Below are 25,674 nucleotides of genomic sequence, written 5' to 3' on the forward strand. Positions count from 1 at the left end.
GTCAGATTTTCACCCAGTCGGCCATTTTTTAGGCTGTTTGCAGCTGTGCACTTGTATTTGGTCACGGCTATCTACTGCTTTCTGGGGCCAGGTCAGGTAAAAATTGTCATTTCTGTTTGTGCCTTTAACGTAGGGGTGGGCAAAAGGCAGTCCGTGGACCAGATATAGCCTGCCAGGCCATTCTAACCGGCCCGCGGGGCCCTTAACAAATTTAGAAAATTAATATTTATCTGCCCCTGGCTGCCTATCATGTGGCCCCCATGGCCATTTAAAAACATACAGGGACTTATGCATGTGATGGTAAGGCCATGCTGAAGTGTTCTAATTGGAACATAAACCAGCACATGTGTAGGCAGCTTTATCTTTTTCATTCCTCTCCCATCTTAAAATGATGCATTTTGCATTCTTATGTTTCTCATGTTGGTTCTGTATCACGATTTACACTGGAAAAAACTTTATTCGTTTGAAGTTAGAAAATCTCTTGACTTAAACATGTTCTGAAAACACATTTGTTTAAAAAAGCCTTTAAAAAATAGCCTTCTCCAAACTTCCTACATTTTTGCCAATAAGACTGAAGTAGTGTATTGTATGTGGCTGTATTAAACTTTAAAATCCTTCAGTCTGGGATTTGTTTTTTTACTTAGATTGTATAACTGAACAGAATATTATTGCTTGGGGGTCTTGTTTTGTTTCATTGTTCCTTTCCGATGAAAGGGAACGATGAATTTTTTTTTATTTTAAGACCTTTTCTCAAGTCATTTTTATGCTAGGTGCTGGCCTAAAGAACATTTTTACTATGGAATTAAAATAGGTGGAAAAAGGGTTTTATGAGGTACTTGCCTGTTGAATCTAGTAGTCAGGATTCAAATTGCACTTGGACTCTTGGGGGAGGTCTGCAAAATACCCCCCACAAAAACTGGGCTGCCTATCAGGATGCCCTAATAAAATTGGAGACTTCCCCCTTGCTCTCCCAGGTTGATTTTTCAAATCTTACAGGGGGGGTCTCATCTCTTATGGGGGGGGCTCAGCCTCCCTAAGCTCCCCTATAATTCAAACTCTGAATTTAGTTCATCTCCTTAACTTTTGCTAGGTACAGAAATTTCAAACTTAAAATACCTTTTGGTTAAAATATCTCATTTTATTTCTCTATTTACAAAATTTAACTTTTACCATGTCTGTAAAAAGTGAGAGCAGCCTTACAGTAATCTTGGTTTTTAAGTCATCAACTTTCATTTAAAAAAAAAAAAAAAAAAAAAAGTTTCCTGAACCAGAAATGTCAAGACCACAGGCAGGCTGCTATGGTTTTGGATGGTCACACAATATAACCTTCTTCGAATCATGAAAATTCTAACTCTCTAATCAGGACTTCAGGATTTTTGAGCTGTACAAAAATTCTGCTTAATATCAAACTTTCTGATAAAGGTAGCAAACTTGATTTAACAAACTTGTCCAAAATGGAGAAACAAAAAAGATGTACATTTTTTCATAAAACTTCCCAGGTCATGGAAATCATTCAACATTCAGTTTTACTATAAGTGGAAAACAGCACATTTAACACTGCTGAACATATTTTAACGTTTTCTGTTCCTGTTTTTCAAGTTAAGCTTGTATTTTAAGTACTAGATACAGCATGCAAAAACTCTGAAGCTTTTGTTTTTGCCTTGAAAGGAAGAGGAAGGAATATGTAGGTCCAAGTGAAAGTTAAGATATAAAAATTACAGGGTTTCTAGTAAGGGTGCACTGATAGAGCTTTTGGGGGCCGACACCGATATCTGATTTTTAAAGAGGCACATTGGCTGATAATAATTTGATTTCCAATACATCATGAAGAGCTGCCTTCAGCTGGTAAGTCCATTGTGGAAGGGAAGAGGGGAGGGAAGAGATGGGGTGGGCAGATCCATCCCTCCCTGTGGAGGGAAGGGGCGGGTGCAGGTGCTGCCCAGCTGGGGCAGGGCACAGGATAGACCCACAGTTGGTTGGGGAGGGGGGGGGCTCCTACAGCTGCACGCACCCTGGTAGGGCATGGGGGGTATGTGGCCCCCTCATCTGCATGGGGTGGATGCATGGGCTGCAGCTGAGGGCTGGAGCTGGAGTTGCGCTGGCCTCTTCTCGCCGTGGTCTAGGCTCGGGGCAGCTACAGAGGGGGCTGCGGGCACCCCAGATCTCATTGTAGCTCCCTCCCAGTGTGTGCCTGGCGCAACCATGGCTCTTTCCAGCAGGTGGCAGGGTTGAGCCGGGAAGAACTGTGGCTGCTCTGGGTGTGTGGCAGCAGTGGTGGGAGGGAGCTATGGCAGAATTTGGGGTGGCTGCAGCCCCCTCCATAACCCCTGTCCTGAGGCCAGACCCCGGCAAGAAGAGCCTGGCTCCAACCCGCTCGCCTGCCCTGTGCAGCTCTGGGGGCACATGAGCTGCCTGCCCCCCCCCCCCCCCCCCCCAAAACACACCATGGGTCCATCCTGTCCTCTGCCCTGCCCTGGCTGGGCAGTGCCTGCCTCTGCCCCTGTCCCTTCCCTCACCCTGGAGGGGTTGATCTGCCCCTTCCCTCCCTTCCTTCCCTGCCACCACAATGGACTTACCAGCTGGAGGCAGCTCTCCATGCTGCTGGCTGTGCTCTTTGCTGCCTGGGTGCTGCATTGTGGCTGCATGCAGGCACAGGCATTTTATCGACCAAATTATCAGGCTAGTTTCCAACACAGACAGTTTTATTTATATTGGTACTGATCTGATGTCGGACTGGTATATCAATGAATCTATAATTTCTAGTGTACCCAGGCAGGTGATATAAAGCAAGAAAGGTTTCCTTTAAAGTGGTAGAATGGTGAAGAGGAGCAGAGCTTACTCATTTGGGATGAGAAGTTAACAAATACTGAAATAAATAGGTGTGTATTTTTGTGAGTGGGTGGGGGAGATGATTAGGATGGTGACAGAGGTATTTTTCACCCAGGCTAATAACTTACATCTAGAGTCATTATGGCATCTAGGTGTTGTGATGTTGAGCTTTGTCCTGTATGAAATTTATGTGGATGAACTCATAAGTAGAATTAAAAAAGAAATTGTGTGACCTGGGTCTTGGTTGCAATTCACAGCCAGTGTACTACAAAGGGACCTGCACACACAGGTCAGTTCATGTATTTGGATATGCTGCCCATCTGTGGAGTTCAGTGTTGTTTATGCAGATTCTGCAACCTTGTGTGTTGTGGATAGATAAACCTGTCTATGCATGAGTGTGTTACTTCATTCCTGGTTGAATTGGCCATAGGTTTATTCACCCTGATTAGTATTGTGTTGGTCTGAATGCCTCTAAAAATGACAAAGTGGTGCTTTAGTCCTGAGCTTAACACCAGGGAGAGTTGTAACTAGGTTTCTTCACTGCTGTGTTGTTTCCTGTTACCCTTTCTGTGAGAGTCTGATGTCCTTTTCTCAATTTTTAAAATTTGTTGACATTTCTTACAATTTTTGTTGGTTTACTTTTCTTGCGGATTCTCTACCCCTTGGGGGGAAAAATGCAGTGTTGGAATTGATTCTGTGAAATGTCTTATTGCATTAATATATGCATATTACAGTGTATGGTTTAGAGAGAAAGTGCCTACCTCTACAGGCTGTGGGCTGAAATGACTTGCCCTGAATCTCAAGAGGCAAGTAGGGAGAGCGCCTGCAGCCAGTGTGCCCCCCCCCCCCCCCCATGAGTGTTGTTGAAGCCCTGCATCTGGAGGCCTTTGTAGCCTTTGAAGACATAAACTTTAAGTGCTTTCCTCACACTGTTAAGCAGAAACAATTGATATTCACTGATGGTCTAAGTTGGAAATATAAGGATATGTGTTATCTTAGGGAAAATGGTTATCCTTAAAAATCTAATTGCAGAGTCACTTCTGCAGGGAAAAAACAGCCTCTCATAGGGGGCCAAGCAAAATTTATGCTAACAAAAAGCCAGCCTGTGCCTCCCTGCAAACTTTTGCCCAAATTGGCCTTTAGAATGCATTGTGGAGCTTTTAAGGAAGACTACAAGAATATTTATAGCCATGCTTACATTAGGGTTGAGCTCTAGAGAGCCAATCAGATTGCTAGAACCATTGAATTTGAGAAGTTCATAACGCCATGTAACTAGCAAAGCGTGCTGTGGCCTTGAAAGAAATGAAGCCAGTTGGGTACATTTGCGTGCTCCAGTCACCTTATTGAATTCAGCCTCCCTCCAGCGTATGTTACATGTATCCATGTGCATCTCAAACAAAAATGACTGATGTTCTGAGCGTGGGCAGTACCTTTGCATTCTGGCTCATTAGACCATTCTTACCAAAGTACTGAATTTTAAAACTCATCTGTTAATTAAAGCCAAACATGTTTATCTGAGTAGATAGTATTGTTTAGCTTTTGTTTGTGTGCCTAAAGATTTTTCTAGAAGGTCTTTTCTGTAGAGCAAAAATTAAGTAGATGTAAAGAAAAAATGTCAAATCAGAGTGAAAGAGGCCTTGATGAAAAAGACAGGGAGAAAAATATTACACTCCCCCCCCGCACTGAACCCACAAATGTGTGTCAGCTCTTAAATAACAACTGCAGCTTTTATGAAACATTCAAGGTCTGTAGAAGCTCATCTGCATGGGGAGTTTTTTGGAATAGCTGTTATGCATTAAAGTTGTACTCTACCTTAATCTAAATCAATTTCTTGATAAAACTTTGTGCCTTTGAAAGTTCCCTTGCTTCATTTTGCACAAACATTTGATGTGACTTTTCAAAATAGTGTGTGAAAGTTTAGACACACCTCAGTGAGACTTTTTAAACTACATCTTAAGATAGTTTTGATATGGTAACATGTATTGAATATAAATTTAGTCATAAATGGAACTATCTGAATTAAATACAGAATTATAAACGGCATGCATTTTGTTTTGCATTTAAAACATAATGAATATCGTGTCAAATTTGATGCAAAATTAGTATGGTTAAATACATTATATTTTGCTCACTAGACTTTGCATATATGCATGTATGTTTGTAGGCCTGGTTAAGGTAGAATGTGGGCCTTCTGCATGTATCTTGAGCAGTATTCCCTCAGAACTGCGCAGCATGCGTGCCTGGCTGTGTGGCATGAGCATTTCTGCGTAGCTGCGCACGCCACACATTTTAGAGGGAATGCTGATCTTGGGTAAATTTCTGTGTCTAGGAATTAAGATTAGAGTAATGTTGAACTTTAAATTGTGCTTGACAAAAAACCCTGTTATTTACAGATCAGTATAAGGTCAGTTCCAGTTCAGCCTATGCTAGACTCTTTATCCGCATGCTTCTGTCACCCAGTAACAAGTTTGTGGTGAGTTGTGTGCAAGCATGACTGATGGGCAGAGGTTTTTCAGTCACCCACCTTTAACGCTGATATCCAAATTGGAAGTAATTACTACTTATTTTTTCAATTACTGCGTACACATTTGTATGTGTAATTACTACATAAATATTTTGCAGTGCACATTTTTGTAATGCCTAGTACAGACCATCTAGAAATTGCCAGTTCTGTAGCAGGCATTTGTATGCTGATAATCTGACACTGGACACTTGCTCTGTCATCTGATGCTGTGCATCATTGACATCATTATAGGCGTTGGAAAATGTATTGCTAAAATTCACTTGTAGTGCTTCTGCTGTTAGTGTCCTATAGCTGCTTCAAACTTGTTGATCCAGTAGAATTTCCACTGTGTTTGTAGCAATTAATGTTATCAGCACTTTTCACATATTTGCAGGTTTAAGGGTGTAGGTATAGTATAAAGAAAACTCATTAGCAAAACTTCTAAAAATATGTGCTCAACTTTGATATCCTTTCTTTTGATACTAAATATTTTAAAATATTTTGGGTGGTGATGAGTTTGCAGGGTAAGGGTGAATGTTTAGGACAACAGTGTTTCATTTCTTAGAGTGTTCCTATATTGGTGGCATGCATTGTGGCACTTAGGTTTTCTGACCTTTTTCCTTTTTATCATTGATTGATCAGTAGTATTGAGGAACAGTTTTTTGCTTCACTGGAAAATGGAGAGGGGAAAAGGCAGAAATAGATGGTGTAGCAAGGAAGAGAAAGCTTAGGCGGCAATGGAAGTAGCTGGGGGTAGGGGTACAAAGAGACATGAGGATGAAACACCAAAGATTGAGAAAACAGAATGATCCACAGACAGAAGGGTAAAAGAAAGAGATACCAGAATTCAAGTGAGACAGGTCTTTGCAACTGCGGACACTTTTTAAAGAAATGTTGATAGAAGAACATGCTGCTTTCCTGGAGCAAGGATCCTGCTGGAGCATGGAGGAATCTATTGCTTGTTCTTCAGAATGGGACAAATTATATCCATCTGTTATCTTGCTAAGATGATTGTGCCTGGCAGGACAGGGCACTCAAATAGTAGAGGCTCAGGTTATCTTGTGTGAAATTCTTCTGGTTCCTAGACAAAGAGGGTGGCTTGACAAGATAGCACAGATCAATAGGTGGTTCAGTGGTAGGTGCAGTGAAGATTTTGACTACCTGGAAGCATTCAGGAAAAAGTTTGTATTTGTTTATTTATTTTTTGAAAGAAGGACTCCAGCTTCTCAGGTGATAGCAGTCATGCCAACTTCTTCCTGAGAAAGCTAAGAGGAGCTGTAAATTAAAAAATGAGGGAAGATGGCTGGGAGAGACGTATGTGCCTGGTTTTAGTAGCCAGGAAGAAGAAATTTTGTTAGCTAAATATAGGAATGGTTAAAAGGAGTATCAGTGAGTAAAAGGATGGATAGGAGGAGAAAGTACTGATATTAGTGAGAACAGTTGTTACACAGACATTACAGTTAGTAAAACAATTGTCTAATCTGACTAGAGAACCAAGTATGGGAAGCTAGGCAACGGAATGGAGTAATTTGGGAATACCGGTGCAGGATGTGGGACTGGTTGTTATAGGGATAACAGAAACATGGTAGAAGAGAGATGCCTGGAACACAGGCATTTAAAGTATGTCTTTTGTTCAAGACATATAGAAGTAAAAGTAAATGTGGTTTGGTAGCATCATTCATTAAAGATGTTTTAGTCTGGAAAAGAAGAAGAAATATTATGAATAAATAGTTTCTTTCAGTCAACATCACTTTGGCCAGAATGTAAAGAGGATAGTCCTGGAAATCTGCATGACTTCTGGAGTTGGATTTCCATATAAATAAAAAAACAAACAAACAAAAAACAACTAGTCTCTCATAAAAATATGAATCTTGCTGATAATGTCCCAGAAACATATGGGAGAAATAATGTAACTTATAATGGTAGGTCCTACATAATCTAAGATGCAAAAAGTAGTTTAATGTTTTTCTTTTGTCAAAAAGTCACTAAATCAACCCTGCAGGATATAGTTTTTAGATGTGGTGTTGTAAGTAATGACAACTGCAAATTATAGATAGTTGTAGAAAATAACTCGTTTGAGTGATCATGAGTATATTCAGTTTAAGTAGAAAGAAACAAGGTGTGTAGCTAAGGTTCTTGATTTCTAAAACAAACTTTAATAAACTCAGAAAGCTATTTACTGAAGTCAGATGGACTGGGGAGGGTAGGGACTTCGAATAAAGAATACTTTTATAGGTTCTTTACAGTCAAAGGTGATAAAACCAATAGAATCTTTATTCCAATCAAAGAAGAAAACTTGTAAGAAAGGCCCCAAACCTGATTGGGATGATGAACCTCAAGGGGTTCAGGCATAAGCCTACAAGGAATAAAAAAAAGTCTGAGGATATTATGTTGTGTTTGAGATCAAGATGTAGAAGGATAGAATAAGAACTACCAAAAGTTAAGCTGAAGGTAAGCCTTGCAAGGGTAGAAACATTTATAGGAAAAATTTTTTGGGGGGGGTTCTTTTTTTTTAGTCACAAAAAATAGTGTAGAAAGGAGCAGGGCTGCTATACTATGAGGGTAAAGTAGAGAATATAATAATTTAGGTATGGCACAAAAGCAGTGGAAATGTTTTGCCTCTGTTTTCAGTAAGAATGGGCGTTGAACATGGGTCAGGGAGGCAGAATGGTTAGTAGAGGTATGAAATGAAAATTGCCATGATGGAGATGGTGGAAAAACTCAGGATTCAGTTAACTCCAGATTCGGGAGTCTCAGGATTTGGAGCAGAAACTGGCACATAAGATTGCAAGACCAGCAGCCTGTATTTTTAACAAATCCATCGAGTTGGGACAACTTCATATATTTGGAAAGCAGCAGATACAGGGCCTATATTTAAGAACAGGAGAGTAATCTGCACAGCTACAGGGCCTTTAATTTGATTTTAATAGTGTGGAGCTCTTTAGAAGAACTTTTGAAGGTAAGAACAAAGACATGGGAGTAAATGGAAAAGACCATAAAATGCATCATGGATTTACCAAAGGAAAGTAATGGGGAGGGGAACTAGTTAGAGGAATTTGAAAATGGGCAAAAGACCTAGCCTGAAGTGGATAATATTGAATGGCTTGAAAGGAGGTCACCAGTGGAGTCTTTCAAGGATTAGTCTTGGGACTGATTTGTGTATTATTTTCACTAGTGATATTGATACAAAAGTTTGTTGGGAGTGTGCTGATGAAATTCTGCTGGTACTTGTTTGGAAATATTGTCTATATAGAAGAGAATTCTGGTGTATAGACAGAATGGGATAATCTTTGGGACCAAGTAATAGAAAAAGGATGAAATTTAATAGTTTTGCACATAGACTAAGAATAAGAACTTCTGCAGTCAGCTGTGATCTTATCTTTTGGAAATAACTGAGAAGAAAGTCCTAAGTATATAATTTGATCACAGGCTGTCTATATTAGTTTCCAGTATAATGCAAGTATGATAGGCAAATTCATTCCTAGGAATATCAGTGGAGGTATTTTCAATAGTAAGAAGTACGGTATTAGTGCTGTTTTACATGGTATTTGAAATGTGAATTGTCTGATCAGAGAAGGGTTACTGGTGGTGTTCCTCAGGGATTGGGTTTAGGACCTATCATAAGTGATTTTATCAGAGACCTTGATGCTGCAGTATAGATATGTCCTTGTAAAATTTGCAGATTACACCAGGGTATTGCCAGTGTCAAAAAGGACTGGATTATTATACAAGGAGATTTAGATATTCTTATGGAACGATTACTTTAGACTGGAATATGTGCAAAGGGGGCCTAGTAAGGTGTAAGATCATCAAGTCCAGTCCCCTGCCATGGGCAGGAGGTTGTTGGGCTCAAATGAGCTCAGTGAGGCTCTTGTTGAGCCTCTTCTTGAACCTCCAAGGGTGGTGACTGCACCACCTCTGCTGAGAACGTATTCCAGATTCTAGATAGATATCCTTGCAGAAAAGAAGTTTTCCTAATGTCCAACCTAAATTTTTCCTTGGTCCTCGTCCTCCCTGTGGGTGCTTTCTGAAGAGTTGTTCCCCTATATCTGCATGTTCACCCCTGATGTATTTGTAGGCGGCTTTCAAGTCACCATTTGGTCTTCTCCTGGCCAGACTGAACAAACCCAGTTCCCAGAGTCTCTTTTCCATAGGGCCTATCTTCCAGGCCCCTAATCATACAGCTGGCCCTTCTCTGTACCCTTTTGAGCTTATCCATATCCTTCCTGAAGAGTGGTGTCTAGAACTGGACATGGTACTCCCAGCTATGGCCTCACCAGTGCCAGCTAGAGGGGGAGGAACACCTCTGGATCTGTTTGCAACACATCGGCTGATACGTGCCAGAGTTCTGTTTGCCCTGCTGGAGACTTCATTGCACTGTTGACCCATATTCATCTTCTGGTCAATTGTCACTCCCAAGTCCCTTTCAGGTGCAGTGCTAGCCAGTGAATCGCCACCCATCATAGAGTTGTGGTGAAGGTTCTTCCTACGCGGATGAAGGAACCAGCACTTGCCCCTATTGAACCTCATCTGATTGCGTTCAGCCCATAGGACCAGTCTGTCATCCTGGATCTTTACCCTATCCTCAGATGTGCCTGCATTTCCCCACAGCTTGGTGTCATCCATAAACTTAATCATTGTGCTTTCCACCCCCTCGTCCAAGTCATTGTTAAAGATGTTAAAGAGCACAGGCCCAAGCTCTGATCCCTGTGGGACACCACTGGAGACTGATCCAGGATGAGGCCATCCTATCAATTACAACTCTCTGGGATAGACCTGAGCCAGTTGCCAATGCAACCTTCTGTCAAAATGGCTGTCATTATAATACTGAAAGGGAGAGGTGCAGATTGCCTTCAGTTAAGGCAGGGTTGGGCAAAATGGCACATCCAGCCGGCAGCCAGACTGTGGGCAGGGGCTGCTGGGAAATACATTGCTGCAGCTGGTTTTCATGGAGATCCCAGCAGTGATGGGGCTGTGATGGCACAGGGCCAGGGTTTCCATGGAGACTAGCTGCAGCAGCACTGGCAGGGCATGTGACTGGACAGGGAGCTGCTCCAGGGCCAGGATTTTGTGGTGGCTCAGCCCTGGAACAGCTCCCCACCCCGCTGCATGCCCTGCTAGCACTGCTGGGGCCGGCTCCGTGAAAACCCTGGCCCTGTGCTGTTACGGCTGTGCCATGCTGGGGTCTCCATGAAAACCAGCTGCAGGTGCTGCTGGGAAATGCAGTCTGGCTGCTGGCTGGATCTGCCACTTTGCCCACCCTTGCCTTAACTGAAGGCAATCTGCACCTCTCTTTTTCAGTGTTGTAATAGCAGCTATTTTGAACGAAAGTTGTTCCAATTTGTTTGAATAAAAACACTACCTATTTAGTTACTGCTGAAAGAGGAACTTTTTTAATGAAGAACAATGGGTCACTAGTTGGCTGGAGGGCCACACCCAGAGAGTGGTGGTAGATGGGTCATTTTTGATCTGGAGGGATGCAGGCAATGGGGTTCCGCAGGGCTTGGTCTTTGGGTGCACATTGTTCAACAACTTCATCAGTGACTTAGACAAGGGGATAAAAAGCACCCTGTTCAAATTTGCAGATGACAGTAAGATGTGGGGGATGTGGGCACGCTAGAAGGGAGGAATAGGCTATAAACAGACCTAGACAGGTTACAGGGATGGGTGAATGAGAACAGGATGGGTTTCAGCACTGACAAGTGCAAAGTGATGCACCTGGGGAGGAAGAACCAGCAGCATGCCTACAGGCTGGGGAAGTCCCTTCTCGTCAGTGCAGAGATGGAAAAGGATCTTGGAGTCATTATTTATGCCAAAATGAACATAGGCCAACAGTGTAGGGAAGCAATCGGGGAGGCCAACCGTACCTTGTCATACATCCACAGATGTATCTCAGGAAGGTCCAAGAAGGTGATACTCCCCCTCCATGTGACACTGTCAGGCCACAGTTGGAGTACTGTGTCCAGTTCTGGGCGCCGGACTTCAGGAGGGATGTGGACAACATGGAGAGGGTCCAGAGGAGGTCTGCCGGCGTGATCAGGGATCAGCAGGGCAGACCCTCTGAGGGCAGGTTAAGGGATCTGAACCTGTTCAGCCTCCACAAGAGAAGGCTGAGGGGAGACCTAGTGGCTGTTTATGAACTGTTCAGGGGGGACCAGCAGGCATTGGGGGAGTCCCTGTTCCCTGAGCACTATCAAGAGTGACAAGAAATAATGGTCACAAGCTGGCAGAGGGTAGATTTAGGCTAGATATCAGGAGGCGCTACTTCACTGTCAGGGCGGCTAGGATCTGGAACCAACTTCCAAGAGAAGTGGTGCAGGCTCCTACCCTGGGGTCTTTTAAAAGGAGGCTGGATGAACACATAGCCGGGGTCATTTGACCCCAGTACTCTTTCCTGCCATGGCAGGGGATCAGACTTGATGATCTGCTCAAGTCCCTTCCGACCCTACCAGCTATGAAACTACGAATAGAGAAAGTATATCGTAAATTGTTAAATAATGTCTTAAGATCTATTTAAGTGTTCAACTCTCATTTTCATATAGAGATGATACTTGAATTGACATTGTTTGGGATGGCAAAAGATTTGATACTGAGTGAAAGTAGGTACTATTAAAATTGCTTGTAACTTGTAAACTGATGAATAGATTAATTTGTAAGGTCTCTAACTTCATAAACCATTCAAAGTAATTGTTTTTTTGGGGAAGGACGTGCTGTTTTCTTTATCTAACAGTGCGGTTGAATCCTTGCTTTTGAAGTATGACATTCATCCTCAATTATGGAGATTCAGTTTTTGGTGTTTTAGGTTTGTAAGTAGAAGAGAGAGTTAAATTCGTTTAATATCTTAATTTTGGAACTACGTGTTGGCTGAGGAAAATTTTTTTTTATATTTTAAATCTCAATTGTTTTTATGCGTGTCACATGGGAATGTGCCACAGTTCCAGAATAGTTTGTTGTCTTTGGCAGAATACCATTGCTTTGGTGAAATTCATGGAATTGGAAGGGGGAAATGCAAAGTACAAGAAGTCATTGAATCATAGAAAGTCCCTGTCTCTTGCTTGCCAGACCCAGGATCATCTCTTATGGTCTATAGGCCAAACAATCAGTTGAAGACCAGTATTTTCCAGTGTAACACCAACCTATCTCTCAGCTCTGCTCATTTTTCCAGTAATGCGGAATGTTGACACTATGGATGATTTGCCTCCCAGGCCAAAGGAAAAGAAATAGTACTGGTGATAGCAAGGAAGTGAGAATGGGGACACCCACGTAGGGTCCCTGATCTGGAGGAATTGTTTCTCTGCATTCAGAGGGGAGGGAATGAAGGCATACAAGGAGTTTGTAGCGGGGGAATAAAAGGATGCCCATATTCTGCAGTGAACTTAGCCTACAAAAGTAAGTATAGAATTTTACCTGGGAATAATCTTTTGGTATTAATCTTTCTGAAGGCAGAGCTTGTTTTGTAGTAAAAGTCTCTTCTGCTTGGAAAACTTTGAACAAGCTTTGTTAATGCTGGTCTCTGGGAGTGGAATTGGACAACTAATTTGAATGGAATATGTCATTCTGGCTTAAATCCATTTCTGAAGCAGTTCTATCAAATCAGTATGAAAATATTTTGGGAAATTGGAGATGATAAACTGTATCTTAGTGACTTTATTTAAAATGTGTTGTGTAGGGTGTGAAAGCGGGGAGGTGACAGAATGGGGAATTTAGGTATATAAATAACTGTTAACCCCTTGCAGAATAGATGCTTTTAAAACAAGGCTTCTATCACTATTATGTTCAGAGTACTATACTATTTAAAAAATAGGTCAGTAAGCTATTTTGGGAAGTCGTCTTATTCCAATGAAAGTGGTGATTAAGCTTGAAATTTTATTTTCTATTTAAAGCAATTAGTTTTAAAATACGTAATTCTTCAAGTCAATTTATTTTTCCAGTTGGATATTCAGAGTAAATAGTCAATTTCAAGGGTCATTATCAACTTGAAATGTAATCAGTTAAAAAAATTGAAAGTAGTTTTAGCTACTGTATTTGCCCCCAAGCTCCCTTGCCTGGTATAGTAGCTTTATAAATACCATTTTTGAGAATTAGAATGCTGCAGAAAATTGTCTTTAAATGAATTAAAACTCCAACTGGAACACAGCCTTCTGAATTGGGTTATTTTGGAAGTCTCTCAAATATTAAAATACCTTCTCTCTTTTTTTTTTAGGGACCCTGTATATCAAATGCTTACTCATGACTGTTTGTTTCTCTTTATTTTTAAGACGAGCAAAAATCAAATTAAAGTAGATCTTGTAGATGAGAATTTTACAGAATTAAGAGGAGAAATAGCAGGACCTCCGGACACACCATATGAAGGCAAGTAATGTTATTTTTTGTGTAAGAAATTGTGAACTTCAAATTATGTGTCTTGAGATGTTTTGTTATTTAAATTAATTTACAAAATCAAAAGCAGTGTAGAGCTTCATGTAATGAAATGAGACCTCTTATGCTACTTCAAAATGTACAAAATTGATAATGTTTTGCTCTGGTTTATATATGGTCAAATGAAAAATAGTGCTTGTTCTGTAGCAGAACAGATATTAACATATACCTGTAAGGGTTTACTTTGCAATTTTGTCTGTGCAACAGAATTGTAAAGGTGTATGGTATTGCTTAATGAAGATACCTGTTTGCAATGATCTCTGGTTCTTGAAAGAGAATGTCTACTGTGGGCATTGAAAAACTAGACTAGAGGATGTTGAATAATTGTCCAGTATGAATTGCAAGAAGCTGGTATGGGAGTTTTAAAATATGATTTTTTTTCTTTAATTGTAGAGAGGTGAAATTTGGAAGTTAATCAGATTTAATTAAAATCGCTTGACACATTCCATTGTAAGACCTTTCCATTGAATTTCCAGATGCGTATAACTTTTTAAATTTTGGGCCGAAATTTTCAATGCCTGTCTTAGTCTTTCTGCTGAAAGTTCAGCCTTCAGCAAAAAGTCAACCATTTCAAAGCATGGTAGGGCAAGGGTAGGCACCCCTTGGCACTTGTGCCAGAGCATGACGCATGAAGACATTTTGCTTGGCACTCGGGCCAGGACTGCACTGGCACAACAAGGATCAGGCCCCTTGCAGCTCCCCTGCTGTCTAGCATGCCAGTATTTTACAAGTCAAGGTTGTGTGCGTTTTAGGCACTTGACCCAAAAATATTGCTGACCCCTGTGCTAGGGATATATTGCTTTGTCTGTGTTTGGGTTTTTTGTGAGGTGCTTTTTAAAAAAAAAATAAAAAATTAAAGCATCTGTAAGAAACTAGCTCCTCTGAGCTTTGGAGCAAGGACTTCAAGTTCAGTAAAGGTCCCACCACCAATCAGGTGTCTTTTTGTTATCCCTTTGAAAATTTTCCCAAAGTTATTGAAGGGGAATTGCTGAAAACAGCTATTTTACTTGCTCAGAAGTTTGGTAGAGGTGGTAACATTAAAAAAAAATCTCAGAATACTCCATCTCCGCTGAGCAGGATTTATGATCACTTCCCTTGGCAACGGACTGAGACCAGGGAGACTCTGCAGTGCTCTTAATGCTTCTCTTTTGGTTGCCCAGGAAGCAAGGAGGAGGAGGAAGCAGCCTGACTTGGAGAAAAAAATTTAAGAATTGGTTGAAATATGGGAGAAGATGGGCAAATGGGGTCTTCAGCTGCTAATAACACTCCCCTTCAGATCTTGAATGCCAGCATTTCTTTGGTGTCCCTCAGATAGCTGCAAACCTTACTTCCAGCAAAATGTCTTCTCCCTGTAGTGTTTGACTCGGAGAGAGTAACAATCTGTGCTGCTGACACTTGTAAACTCAGTTGGTAAGAGTCTTGTACAGTGACCTAAGAGAACCATCCTGTCAGTAACAGGGACTCAGTATCATTCCACTGATGGGAATTATTTAAAAAAAATGTAGAATTTTTGTATATAACCTAAATACAACTTAAAATTGGCTATAACTTGAAAAGATATTAAGGTTGCAAAGTCAAGCACTTGGAGGTTATGAAATGCTAGAATTAAGGTTGCTGTTACAACCTTAATTCATCCTCCTGTGTGTATGTATTTTCTTCAGTTACATGACCTGCTTTTATTCTGTTGGGTCAGTGCCACTTCAGTTCATAAAACTGGTAGTGTACAGAGGATGGAGAAGGTAGGGTAGGGTGGCACCTTGCACATGAAGCCATTTTGCTCAGCACCTCCACAGCTCTGGGCAGGCCCCTGCTGCCCTCCATGGAGCCTGTGCTGCTCACTGCAGTGGCTAGCAGCCCGGCATCTGTGGTGGGTAGCAGGCAGCAAGCATGGGCTCTATGGCAGGAGGCATGAGCCCTCCAAGAGCCTGGGCTGCTTAGAGCAGGTAACCATGAGGCTGCAAATTGCTACATTGGAGTCTGGAACCCTGGCCCAGCTCGTTGCTGGTGGAAGCTGCTCACATGTCTCCGTGCAGATGGCAAAGAAGGGGCCGGGGCCAGGGCTAGGCCCCTTGTGGCTCCCCCTCCATCCCTCCCTGGCACACCAGCATTTTCCAAGTTGAGTTTGTGGGATTTTGGGGCACTTGGCCCAAAAACATTTCTGACCCCTGCCTTAAAAACTAATTGGTTCAGAGAGGCATGAGCTTTTGTAGAAGTTCTGTTATGAGTGAAGCAAAAGGCTGCATGAAGTGAGAAGATGGTCTCCATAATTAAAAGAAAAAAAAATGACTCTACCAAGAAATTTGGGTTTTGTGCCACAGTTCCTGATAATACTGGGCAAACCATTTTAAACTAAACTTTTCACTGTTGTTCATTGTGTTTCCCATCCTTCGGTACACAATTTTCAGGAAATCAGTAGTTATGTGTTTAGAACAAGGTTTGGATCATGAATAATGAGGATAAAAAAAATGTATTGAATAGCTGTGTACTTGGTTATCATACTCTACTCTATGTACTGAATGAGGTAGGGATCCTTTGGAAAATATATAATCATGCAGTAGGTTGTTCTATAATACACGTGCACAAGACAGTAAATTACAATTGCATGGGCAACCTTAATTCTGGCATTTCTTAACTTGAGTGCATAATTTTACAATCTTCACTTTCTTTTCTTGTAGTTATGTATTTAATTACATAATATGAATAAAATGTGTGTCTGTGGTTCTGTATTTTATGGCAAAACGGTACACACTGCATAGCAGTTATGAATAGACAGAGAAGAACGTCCAGTTGAAGGTAGAAGGGCACTATTAAGACTGAAATTGGAGTGCCATGTTACTTTTTAATGATGAGTGGTAAGATCCTTGGTTCTGTGTGTAAATATGTTAAACTCCTATACCAAACTGCTCCTTAAGGCATTGGTGCACTGATTTCATGTGGCCTCAGAGGGAAGAAAGCATGCCAAGAATGGAACTGTCAAAATATCTCTTCAGCTTTGAAGGTTTCTCATTCATATAATCACCAGCTCCAAATGTCCTTAACTTGCAGAAATATAACAAGATTACAGTCTGAGTTAGTATGGCTGCAGGACAAATTAAAACAAATAATAGTCTGTAGCTTTGTATTAATGGCAGATCTATTCTGCAGAATAATCTGTTTTTCAGTGCATGGCACATCTTAAACAGTTCAAGTGTGATAATCAGGAGTCAGATGTCCTCATGCTATTTTGTTGCTATTATCTCTTCTAATGCTTGAGTGTTGAACACCAGTAATTGTAATTATATTTGAAAGTGTGTATGTATGTCGTTCATTAATGTTGAATGCACATAATAAATCTGCTGATACTAGATTTGACAATTTATGGGGGGGGTTGTCTCTTTTTAAGAAAAGACAAATGTTGCTTTGTGAATTGCCTTGTAAGAGGGACTCTGATAGGACTGCTAAAACAGTTTTCCTCTGTGGTTTATTTGGGCTGGGTTTAAGTTCAGGGCTTGCTTGTATTTGTGTAATATTTATACTGAGTCAACGCTTCCAAATAGATGTAACAGTAGTATTAAGTAAATTCAGGATAATCTGTGTGCACATATGTGGTAAGAGAGTTTTTTGGGGGGTGGGGCATGGGGGTTCTTTTACAAGTTCCTGGGAACACCAGCCTTCAGGTTATATTTATCTGTTTAAGTGCTGTGAATAGTTATGATTCTGTATGAATAATAATGACAGTTTGTCCCATGTCAGTTTTATGTTTTGGTGTTAAACTCCAGCAGAGTCCTTTAATTGTTTAGCAAAATCCATGATAATCCAAAAAGCAAAATCAGTTCTTCAGGGGAATAAAATGCTGTCTTTTAATTTACGTTTGAGAAGACAGCTGCAATATCTGAAATTCCTGTGCAGAATGGTATGGAGCAGTAAAAATGTAAGGGTACATTTTGGATTTTATAATTCAGCAGTAGTCTTCTCGGCACTTTTACAACAGGAGCTTTTGACTGCTTTCTTTGACTGCTTCGCTTGAGGATGAGCCCTTGTGTTTTTATGGCTTCCTACTGTTTATCGTCATTGTATTTTGTGTTTGTGTTGCAAGCTGAAAATATAGCTTCTGTACTTGAGTTATTGGACACTTTTTGCCTTGCAGGCTAAAGTATTTCCCCTTTCTTTCTTGATATTTTAGCCAGCGTGGTTTTGCTTTGTATGTCCTCAGTGCTAACATCTTTATTGTGTGTATAATCCATTGCTTTTTTTCATCCTGTTTTATACGCACAGTTCACACCCTGTTTAAAGTTCAGACTTGCTGCTTTTCTACGGTTTGGTTTTAATATTGACTAAGGGCATGTGTACTTCTACTATGCTGCTTTGTTGACTTGTTCCTGCTCTGAATCATAGAAGTAGGGTTGGAAGGGACCTTGTAGATCTTCATGTCCGACCCTTGCCTGGGCAGAAGAGAAACGGCTCAAATGACTCCAGCCAGATAGGCATCAAGCTTCTTCTTAAAGACCCCCAGGGTAGGAGCCAGCACCACCTCCCTTGGAAGTTGGTTCCAGCTCCTAGCCGCCCTAACTGTGAAGTAGTTCTTATGGACATCTAATCTAAACCTCCTCTCCAACAATTTATGGCTGTTATTCCTTGTTATTCCAGGGGGCGCTAGGGTAAACAAGGTCTCTCCCAAACCCTTCTGGTCCCCCCCTAGTGAGTTTATAGACAGTCACCAGGTCCCCCCCTCAGCCTTCTCTTGTGAAGGCTGAACAGGTTCAGGTCCCGCAGTCTCTCATTGTAGGGTCTGCCTTGTTGTCCCCGGATTATGCAGGTGGCCCAGCCTCCTTTGGACCCTCTCAATGTTGTCCACATCCCTCCTGAAGTGAGGTGCACAGAACTGGACACAGTACTCCAGCTGTGGCCTGACCAGTGTTGCATAGAGGGGCAGGATCACCTCCCTGGCTCTACTTGAGATGCACCTGTGGATACATGACAGGGTCTGCTTAGCCCTGCCAACCGTGACCTCGATTGTTGGCCCACGTTCATCTTGGAGTCAGTAATGACTCCAAGATCCCTTTCTGCCTCTGTGCTCTCAAGAAGGGAGTTTCCCATCTTATAAGTGTGCTGCTGGTTATTACTGCCCAAGTGCAGCACCCTGCACTTGTCAGTATTGAAGCGCATCCTGCTTTTGTTAGCTCACCCCTGTAACCTATCCAGGTCTTGCTGCAGTCTTTCCCTCCCTACTAGTGTGCTCACCTCACCCCGAATTTTGGTATCATCAGCAAATTTAAACAGGTTTCTTTTCATCCCGTCGTCCAAATCGCTGATAAAGAAATTGAACAGCACGGGGCCAAGAACCAAGCCCTGGGGGACTCCACTGCCCACTTCTCACCAGGTCAAATATGACCCATCCACCACCACCCTTTGAGTACGACCTGTCAACCAATCTGCAATCCATCTATGGTGCAGGCATCAATGCCACAGTCAACTAGTTTTGTAATGAGGGTGGGGTGGGACGGTGTCAAAGGCCTTGCTAAAGTCCAGAAAGACTACATCCATGGTGACACCTGCATCCAATGCTTTTGTGACCTGATCATAAAAGGCAATCGGGTTGGTCTGACATGACCTGCCCCAATGAAACTATGCTGATTGCCCTTGAGCATCATCCCTGAAGCCAGCCCATCGCAGATGTGCTCCTTGATGATCTTCTCAAAGAGTTTCCCTAGGATTGAGGTAAGACTGACAGGCCTATAGTTGCCTGGGTCCTCCCTCCTCCCTTTTTTGAAGATAAGGACCACGTTGGCTATCTTCCAGTGATCTGGCACCTGGCCCAAGCACCGTGAGCGCTCGTAAAGCCGTGTGAAAGGCCCTGCAATAACCCCTGCTAGCTCCCCCAACACCCTGGGGTGGAGAGCATCTGTCCCTGCTGATTTGAACATGTCCAGTCCCTCTAGAAGCTCTCTAACCCGGTCTTCCCCAACCTGAGGTCTGGAGGCGTTCCCCTTGAGTCCGTCTTGCATCAGAAAATGGAGGTGAAGAATTGGTTAAAGAGGTCTGCTTTCTTCTCTGGCGCACCAGATTGCCCAGAGAATCTTGTAGGGGCCCCACATTTCCTGGTGCCTTCTTCATCCTCCCTATGTATTTGAAAAAGGACATTTTATTAACTTTATCTCTATTTTTATTATCTCTGCATATGCCAAAGGCTGAAAAAAAAGTTAGTTGCTATCAGAGCAGTGCCCCGCCTATTAAGAAGCACATTTGAGCACAGTGCGACACTGAGGGCATGTACCAAATGGTAACTTCGTTACATTTTTTTGGAGGCTGCAATGTGTGGAGTGGACAGCTTACACTTGTGTGACACTTCCTAGCACAGTAGGGAGCACAGTGGACATGATTTAAGATGATTGGCTGCATTTAACTTAAGGTTTCTTTCCAGTCTTGACTACTCAACCTGTACTTCACACCTCTTCCCTCCCAGAGCCCATCTTAACACCTTTTATGTTAAACCTTTGTCAGCAGCATGAGCTCCTTTGAACAGGATGGAAACAAACTTCCATCAGTTCCACTGTATTGGGAGTATAAAAAGCATGAGACAACTTTTTTAACCTTTTTGCACAAAGTTTACAGTCTAGACAGACAGAAATGCAGGCCAGGCCAATCGTGCTGGAGAAAGAGGATGCAGTGTATACATTTTCTCCCCTCGTTTTCAGTTTTTTTAAATTTGTTCCTTCCTTGCCATAGCTTTATTGAAATTATTTATTTGAGTTCAAGTCACTCAGTTACTTTGTGTAAAAATTTGTATCCCTTCTCATTTTTAACACTTTATTACCTTCTGTTTTTAGTGGTAGTTTTTTGGGTGTTTTTTAATGTAAACGTATTAATGATTCAGAAAACTGCTTGTGGTTGTTACTGAAATCATTGCTGAGTTTTGCCTAGCTCTTGATAATGCTACCTTTTTGGTTGACTTACAGCTGTTGGTTTAAGTATGGATATCTTTTGTTGGGCTTGGGAAGGAAGAGTTCAGTTTTAATTTTGTTGAGCTTTTTCTATGCTCTGAGATGAAGAAAAGCACTTCAATATTCCTTAATTATGACACCACTAGATTTATGGGCTTTTATTCAAGTTTTTGATAATCACTCTAGTTACTGAATGTAAATTGTGCGCTCCAGAGAGTTTAAATAATTGGGGAAAGAAGTTTATATAAAATGACATAAAATTTAACAGTAACTTCTTTGAGAGCGTGTAGAATTATGATACACAATTATATGAGAAGCAAGTGGAGAGGCCCTTGTTTCCTTTTATTTGGTAATGTAGTTTGCTTCTCGGCCTCTTGAAGGCTCGGATCGAAAACATTTACCTATAGGAAAAAAAGCATTATATAAAATAACTGATTTGAAGTGTGATCTTGCAAGCTACCCTTTTTCTTGTGCAGAAGACTCATTAGGAACTTGGCTTGTATAGGGTAACTACCTGGATTGGGGGTTGGCATGCTACCCTTGTACAGTTGGTGGATATGGGTTACAGGTAGAGGGTATACAGTACAATCTTACATACTTGAAATAAAAGAACAAGGTAAATTGTGAAGGTAAGTGAGAGAGAAACCTTTTCATTCCATTTGGGAATAGAGTAGTGCACACAAGGAGTGTTGTTGCCTATACCTTACTTAATAGGAAATAAATGTAAATTGTTGTATAGATTCTGTTCTCTTGCAGTGCTATGGTCCATGAAATTGCAATTAGGTAGAGACTTTAGATGTTTTGATATTGCCACAATGTAGAATTATTGGCAAAAGATTATAACTTTTCAAAAATGCTAGTGAAATAAGAAATTCTTAGTTCTTCCTATTGGAAGTGTTCTTAGGGACAGGTAATATAATACTGAAATAATGACTGCAAAATCAGAAATGTTTCTAGCAGAGCAGCATACTGTAGTATACAGCTTGAAGGAGTGACCTGCCCTTTTTTATGTACTGTAGATCTGCAAGTACCTGTTGGTTGATTTTGCTCATTGAATTTATGTGCACATGTATTTTCACATTGAGACTGGTTAAGCATAGAATCAATGAGTCAGAAGGGACCTGGACAGATCATCAAGTCTGACCCCCTGCCATGGGCAGGAATGAGCACTGGGGGTGGAAGGGGTCATAAGACCCCAGCCACGTGCCTATCCAGTCTCCTCTTGAAGATCTCCAGGGAAGGTGAGAGCGCCACCTCTCTGGGAAGCCTGTTCCAGGCTCTGGCCACCCTTACAGTGAAGTAGTTCTTCCTAATATCTAACCTAAACCTATCTTCCCTCAGCTTGTGGCCGTTGTTCCTGGTGACTCCAAGGGGGGCCCTGGTGAACAGACTTTCCCCGAGTCCCTGCTGGTGGCCCCTGATAAGGTTATAGGCAGCCACAAAATCCCCCCTCAGTCTCTGCTTGTGGAGACTGAAAAGATTCAGGTCCCTCAGCCTCTCCTCATAGGGCTGGCCACGGGGGCCCTCAACCATACGAGTGGCCCTCCTCTGGACCCTCTCCTAAGCAGTACATAGCACGTGGTGTATGTAGTGTACATTAAAGAACTTCAATGCTGTATGAAATCCTTAAGCTATACAGCAAGTTAGCCCTGAGCTGTAGGCAACTTAAACTGAAATTTGAATTGATAATTGATTCCATGTTATGCAGAGAGAGTATTTATAGTGATCAAGTTTTGGAATACCGTGCACAATTTTTGTTTGTTTGTTTCATACTACTACTGGGCATTATCATGTATGTTATGATTTATTTAGTGTCTGCTTTTGGTATTTTGTATGAGTTTAAAATATATTTTAAATAGAGTGGGAGGTTATGACAAATCAAATAAGAAGCTGAAGATTACTGAACAGAATGAGTGCCTTTGAAAAATGTGTATTTCATTTGTACAAGATTTGTGGATCTTACTAATACAATTGCATTTATATGTATATGTGTCTACAAAATGTTATCAAGTTCAAAATATCTTCCAGATTTTACACTTTTGGTTATATTTAAACTACTGACTTTAAGGTAAACTTAAGGCTGACTTCAGTGCTTCCATTGATATTGTATACTTAGTTGTTTTTGTTAGTTTGTATAATCTCCAATTTAGATTTTGTTTGATTTTATTTTTTTTTCTGCAGGAGGAAGATATCAGCTAGAAATAAAAATTCCAGAAACCTATCCATTTAATCCTCCTAAGGTACTGTGATTTTAATTTTGAGAATAATTTTGTTATGTCATGCTGTTCAACTTTTATTTATGTAGGAAGACATTTCCTTTTCAGCTTGCTTTTTTCTTTTTCAGAGTCAGTTTTCCATTTTTTGGTTGTTTCTTGGTAGAGACTTGGTGGATTAAACGTTCAGCTTCATAATTGCATATTGTCAGTAGTCTGAGGTTAAATTCTGGACAGTCTCCAAAGTGTGGATATCTGGGTAGGAACTCTGGTTTGAAGTAGATACCATATAAATTGACATCCTCTCTTTCTGTTAGATAAACCTGCTGAAGATTGCTCTTATATAGAGAGTATTCAGAGAAGAGTGATTAATTTTCCTTTTTAAGAAATGCTGTATTAGTGACATACTATATACTCCTAAGTTTCTTGGACTGCATAGATTTCATTTGGCTTTATCCTTTTATGTTTTGTATTCCAGGTTTCTAGTAATCGCGAAATGTGATCGCTGTTGCTGTTCTGCTGTACCTTGAATGAGTGTTGCAAGCAGAGTAATAATATTTCAGAATACATAGGAATCTTCTTTTCATTTTGCTGCTATGTAGTTAAAAGATGCTTAGCGCACATGGTTTGGAGCTATTTACAAAATGAGAGGACCTGAAAAGAGCAGGGGAAAGCAGAGCCATTTGAAAATAGGAAGTTCAGGGGTTGAGGGCTGCAAATAAGTACATGTATGAATCCATTATTGATACCCTGTAATTTTGAATTTGGCCTTTTTCATCAGTGTATTGCAATTGAACCTCTGTTGGCAGATAAGGTACAAGTTGTCTTATTTTTAAGCCTGGACAAATATCTCAAGATTAGTTGTTCTTTGATTAAACTCTCATAAGACAGACTGATTCTCTGTAGACTAATCATTTTGTGGACTAGCCTCCTTTCTGAGTTAATTCTACTTTGTGGTCACTTAATGTCCCTCTTGTAACCACTGCTGTTCATTGTATCAAGTGTTGTGATATGGGGAAATGATGTGTACTTTCCTATGCAAATAAATTTTACTGTATTCCTGTAATATTTCTTCTCCCATGATATATATCCAGTTCATTGCTCCTTTTTAAATTCCCAGGATCCATGTTTTCTACTCTTAATCTAGGCTTTGATTCCTTGAGCATTCTTTCCCTTCAGAATACCTGCTCCTAAGTGCAGGTATTTTGAGAGCTGCAGGTATTATGCTTCTGCCAGCTCCTCTGTAAACTCTGTACTCCTACTTAGTAGCCTGGTCTTCAGGGTCAGACTGACTGAGCTTCCTGAGTCCTCCTAATACAGTTCCTAATGTAGTCTGTATGTCAGTTGCTAAGTACCCCTTTGAATTAGGGCAAAGTGTGGATCCTGGTTATTTTCTCTCTGATACCTGATATATGGGGGGGTTGCCAGATTCAGGCTGGTGCTTCCTAGCCCTGGTTTTATAGACTGCTTTCTAGGGACTGAAATGAGATGGAATGGAAAAGGAAAGATCCTTGTCATAAGATGGCAACCTCCACTGGTGACTCCTCCAGAAACTTCTACTCCCCATACTTTTTTAGAAGGGTTTATTGGAGCTCACTGCACTGCAACTCAACCTTACTGGTTATTCTGGGAATGTGCTAGTTTTTGTACCTCCCCCTCCATGGCTAGGCTTTCTTGTGCAGAATGTACTTTGTCAACTGTAATCATCCTTCATTTATATAAGAAATAACTTAGCCCTTACATAACACTGGCCTTTTCCCACAGGACCAGGAAAGCTGTGCCAGTCCTAGCCTAGAAGGGAGCAGAACACATGCCCTGAGTGCTGTGGAACCTGCCCAGTGCTGAAACACACAGGGGGGCTGTTCTGCTCCCTTCCTGGGTTTTTCAGTGGCTCAGTGTCCACTGAAAACTGACTAGAACAGGGGTGGGCAAAATGCGGACCGGGGGCCAGATGCGGCCTGCTAGGCCATTCTATCTGGCCTGCAGGCCCCCTAAAAAACTTAGTAAATTAATATTTATCTGCCCTGGGCTGCCTGTCATGTGGCTCTCGATGGCTTGCCAAAACTCAGTAAGTAGCCCTCTGCCCAAAATAATTGCCTGCCCCTGGACTAGAGCCAGCCAACCTGCCCCCAAGCCCAGGTAACCAACTGCAGCACTTAAGTGCTGGGAAGTGTAGGCCCCTGCTTCGCTGCATCTGGGCTGGAATGCAGTACGGGGAGTTCACGGTAGAGAGCTCTGTGCATGCGATCCAGCCCCTCCCTTCCCTGATGTGGCAACTCCCTAACCCCCTTCCCTGACCTGGCAGACCCCTGCTCAGACTGCAGCACTTTGTTCTGGGAAGCATAGCTACCTAACAAGCATAGATGCCTCCCCCCTGCACTCCCCTCCACCCAAACAGGTAAGTCTGTGGCGGGTGGCGGAAGGGCTGTGGCCCCACTGATCCCAGCCCCGGGGGCTTTAGGGCACGGTGCAGCCCAGCTGCTACAGACAGCTGGCGCTGGCTGCTCCCAGGGCCACTGAAGCCAGGGCTGGGGTGAGTGCCACTCTGTTCCCTCTGCTTTGCTGCCTTGTGCAGCCCTGGGAGCAGCATCTCACCCCTTCCCTAGTCCCAGCTTCACTCCCTCGCCATGGGAACCTATCCCTATTTGTTGCATTGTAAAGTGGGCTCACTTTATGCAAATTTGATTTATACACCATTCTCTGGGAATGCATGTACTGCTTAAATCGAGGGAAACCTGTATACACGAAGAGTGGGAAGGAAGGAAGGACAAATGGGGCACAGACATGCTAT

At 41.8% G+C, this 25,674-nt stretch overlaps 1 protein-coding gene across 1 annotated transcript in view; it reads left to right on the forward strand.

Moving 5' to 3' along the window:
• Positions 1-25,674, forward strand: part of UBE2K (ubiquitin conjugating enzyme E2 K) — a 59,629-nt gene that overhangs the window by 14,263 nt on the left and 19,692 nt on the right. The window contains exons 2-3 of the mRNA XM_090035779.1: positions 13,591-13,684; positions 22,852-22,910. Of these exons, the coding sequence (XP_089891905.1) occupies positions 13,591-13,684; positions 22,852-22,910 (153 nt within the window). The remainder of the gene's footprint in view (positions 1-13,590; positions 13,685-22,851; positions 22,911-25,674) is intronic.

Source organism: Crocodylus siamensis, chromosome 2, assembly GCF_052110815.1.
Source record: "Crocodylus siamensis isolate JL-2025a chromosome 2, ASM5211081v1, whole genome shotgun sequence".
NCBI classification, from domain to species: Eukaryota; Metazoa; Chordata; order Crocodylia; family Crocodylidae; genus Crocodylus; species Crocodylus siamensis.